Raw genomic sequence first — 3,562 nt, forward strand, 5'->3', positions numbered from 1 at the left:
AGGGAAGAGAGAAAGGGGCTGAAGAAGCGCTTTTTATTTGTGAAGATATCCAGAAAGCCATGTGCTTTAAAAGAAGCTTCTACTAAAAAGTGGTAGGTCCCATGTTAAAATATCAATTAAAAATTTCCTCACATACCATGTCAACTTGTGCCTCTACCATTGCAAAAAAATCTCTATTTGTTTGGTCAATGGTGAAAGAACCCGAAGGGTGTATTAATTAGCTAAAAAAAACATTGTGAAAAATTTAAAAATTTAGATGGACAAAACATTTATGTCTCTTCAATCTTCCTTAAAAGAGCAACAATCGATGTTCTCTGTGAATGTACCCAACAAGAAATATACTGATTAAAACCCGACATGCCAATCCCAAAAAACTCTACTCTGGGAATTTAGGAATTGATCAAACGAATTTGCGTTAGTTTTTGTTTTGTTTGAGACAAGGTAAACCTGTAGTCTCCTTTACAATAGAACAGTCAAATATAATCACTTCAGGATATGGAGACACTACGATTCATGAATATTTTTGTTTTAACAACGGCGTATCTACCACCCACCACAATCACAGATCAAGAAAGTTGTTTTTCTCCGGCACCGGATACAAGTGGTGGGTCCCAACCCACCGTGTCCAGGACGTTGCTTTTATTTTCACTATTCATATTTTGCAACTATGTCGATATGAGCTTATTTGCCAACACTGATCCTGACGCATTGGAAATTTCCTCTGACGTTGATTCTGAGCAAAACTTGTTTGCAAATGTTATTAGCAATGATCCCTCTATTTTTTTAGAATTTGTTCCCCACGAACTTGACTCACACAACCAAATACCACTTGGTATCTGCCCTTTGACTTCTTCTGAATTGCAAGAGATTGAATCACTGGCAAATGAAAGCAGAGAAGAAGGAACTACTTCGTCGCGCCCAGATTTAGTAGAGGAAGATGATCATGCACTAGTGGATATGAAGAATGGTTTAGAAGAGATTGAACATGCTGGAAATATTTATGCAGATGAAGAAAGAGTGAACATTGAAGTAATTGATTCGGATACTTTGAGTTCATCCGATTCAGGAGAAATTGAACACAATAATCGTCCAGACAACAGAGGAGCTGAAACTACAGTAGACCGCAATTGTTCACGGGGAGCCATGAGGACAGAAAGAGAGTGCGGAATTACTCTTACGGATTTACAACGACATTATGGAAAGAAGGTTGAGGATGCTGCAAAAAGTTTAGGGGGTAAGCATAAGATCACTTCAATTAATATTCGCATCAGTTATTTTAGTTTGTCAAATTTAAAACTGGAACTTTAGACGTCATTGTTCAGAATGAAAAGTTTAGCAACAAATTAACCTACTCATTTTGTTCTTGAGTAAATTTCTCAAATGGTCACTCCACTTAATGAAATCATGTAGTAAAATCACTTACTTGGACGGCCCCCATTAATTTCTACTCAAATAGTCCTTTCTTTATTTTAAAAGATACAGATACGTCTATATGTTACTACTGAAGAACTTGTGTTACTGGAGTGTCTCCATTCACGTTGGTATTTCTGTTGCCCAGCCAGAACGCCTATCTTTTAAACAAATTAAAGGCATCATAGTTTCGTACAATGTCAATATATTGTGGTTAAAAATGTCTCCTTACTTTAATTTGTGGGTGGGTATCATTCTTTCTTTTTTCTCTCTATTTTGCCAGTAATGAATACATTGGTCGAATTAGTTAAAGCTTTGGTATTGTTTCAAGTTACCATATAACATTTGGGATAAGCAGTTATAAATGTACTGCAAGAAATGTGGAAGAACTGATTATAAAGTGTTGAGTGACCATTTGAGAAATTTACTCATTTTGTTGTTTGCAGTGAGTCGAAGTACATTTAAGCGAATATGTAGAGCCAATGGCATAGACAGGTGGCCACGTAAACGACCTGCAACTTCAAGTACTCAAAGTATGGCTACAATGTTTGATCAGAGGGACAAGAGCATGAGCATAAAAGCATCTTACAATAATGTGAATGTTAAATTCCCGCTGAGTCTCTCATCGGGGAAAAAGGATTTGGAAGTCGAAGTTGAGAAGAGATTTCGGATACAAACTGGAAGTTATTGGATCAAATATGAAGATGAAGACAAAGACTGGATTCGAATAACTTGTGATAAGGATTTACATCATGGAATGCACACTCGTCTAGAAAGGGGGATAACAACAATGAAGATGCTGGTTAATTGTGACCTTGGCTGATAAGGTTACCCCCAGTAGAGTTTTTTTCCAGGGATTTTGTGATTTGTCAATTTTGTTTTAGGTAGTAATTCCTCCTTAGGAAGTACCGCGTTTATGGTTAATTATTGCAGTTAATTAATTGGATATGCATCTGTTGTAGCCCTTTAATTGTACCCCTATGGGCTTATCCTTGTTCCAATTAAAGTTCTCTTTCTGTCTTTGTTTTGAGATACAAAAAAAAGGGTTATAAAGAAATAAAAGAAAGGTTTTACATATAATGATCATATCTATCTTTGCATATATACATATAGTCCTCCCGTTGTACCATGGAATAACCTTGGTTCCTTCACAATTGAGAGCTTTCTGATTCAGCTAGAATAGAAGTGTCTTTGCGTAATAGACCGATCGACGGTCGTGTGTTTATATTCTCGTAGAGTGTTGGATTTGGGATATAACATGATGAGACAAATTGAATTCCTCTGGGACTAGAAATAGTTGAACTGGATGGATGATGCTTACTCTTAGGAGGTGGATGCAATATGGGTTTCAACCATTTCTGAAAACAGAGCATATCTGGGTGTGTGTGTGTGGAGAGGCTTACTGACTAAGGCCAAAAGAAAGAAGAGAAACCTGACGATATGTTTGTGATACCCCAAGAATGAGATGAGAGTATTTATCAGTTAATCAAAAGGTTCAAGAAAGGTTCAGAGTCAAAACAAAATGGTTCAAACAAACATGGGTGGGGTATACACTTTTATATTTTCCTTTATGCATAAAGGAAAGGAGACGACCCAAGTGGACGAGAAGCCGCGGAGGGGCTCATCATTTATTCTTACGCGTGAATAAATTGAATTCCTCTGGAACTAGAAATAGTTGAACTGGATGGATGATGCTTACTCTTAGGAGGTGAATGCAATATGGGTTTCAACCATTTCTGAAAACAGAGCATATCCGGGGGGGGGGGGGGGGGGAGGTGTGTGTGTGTGGAGAGGCTTACTGACTAAGGCCAAAAGAAAGAAGAGAAACCTGACGATATGTTTGTGATTCTCAAAACGATGGAAGGGGGTTGAATTTATAGTTAATCAAAACTCAAAAGGTTCAAGAAAGGTTCAGAGCCAAAACAAAATCGTTCAAACAAACATGGGCGGGGTCTATAATTTTATATTTTCCTTTATACATAAAGGAAAGGAGACGACCCAAGTGGACGAGAAGCCGCGGAGGGGCCCATCATTTATTCTTACGCGTGAAAACAGTAAACTTCTTTTATTTCAATTTGAATTGAAAAAAGGGGCAAATATATCTTTTAACTTCCCGATTTAGAGCAGATATATCTTTTATTAAAATATAGTG

General features: G+C 37.3%; 1 protein-coding gene across 1 annotated transcript; it reads left to right on the top strand.

Annotated features, from left to right (window-relative positions):
• The first annotated feature begins 263 nt into the window (after positions 1-263).
• LOC132603018 (protein NLP5-like) lies at positions 264-2,251 on the top strand. Its single transcript, XM_060315868.1, has 2 exons — positions 264-1,234; positions 1,857-2,251. The coding sequence occupies exons 1-2, from the start codon at positions 496-498 to the stop codon at positions 2,231-2,233; spliced, it is 1,116 nt and encodes a 371-aa protein (XP_060171851.1). The 5' UTR covers positions 264-495; the 3' UTR covers positions 2,234-2,251.
• The last annotated feature ends 1,311 nt before the right edge of the window (positions 2,252-3,562 follow it).

The sequence above is a fragment of the Lycium barbarum genome, chromosome 7, assembly GCF_019175385.1.
Source record: "Lycium barbarum isolate Lr01 chromosome 7, ASM1917538v2, whole genome shotgun sequence".
NCBI lineage: Eukaryota > Viridiplantae > Streptophyta > Magnoliopsida > Solanales > Solanaceae > Lycium > Lycium barbarum.

Coding starts and splice junctions, on each gene's coding strand:
- LOC132603018 (XM_060315868.1), top strand. CDS start 496: ATGGAGACACTACGATTCATGAATATTTTTGTTTTAACAACGGCGTAT. Junction 1,235..1,856: donor TGCTGCAAAAAGTTTAGGGG/GTAAGCATAAGA, acceptor TGTTGTTTGCAG/TGAGTCGAAGTACATTTAAG.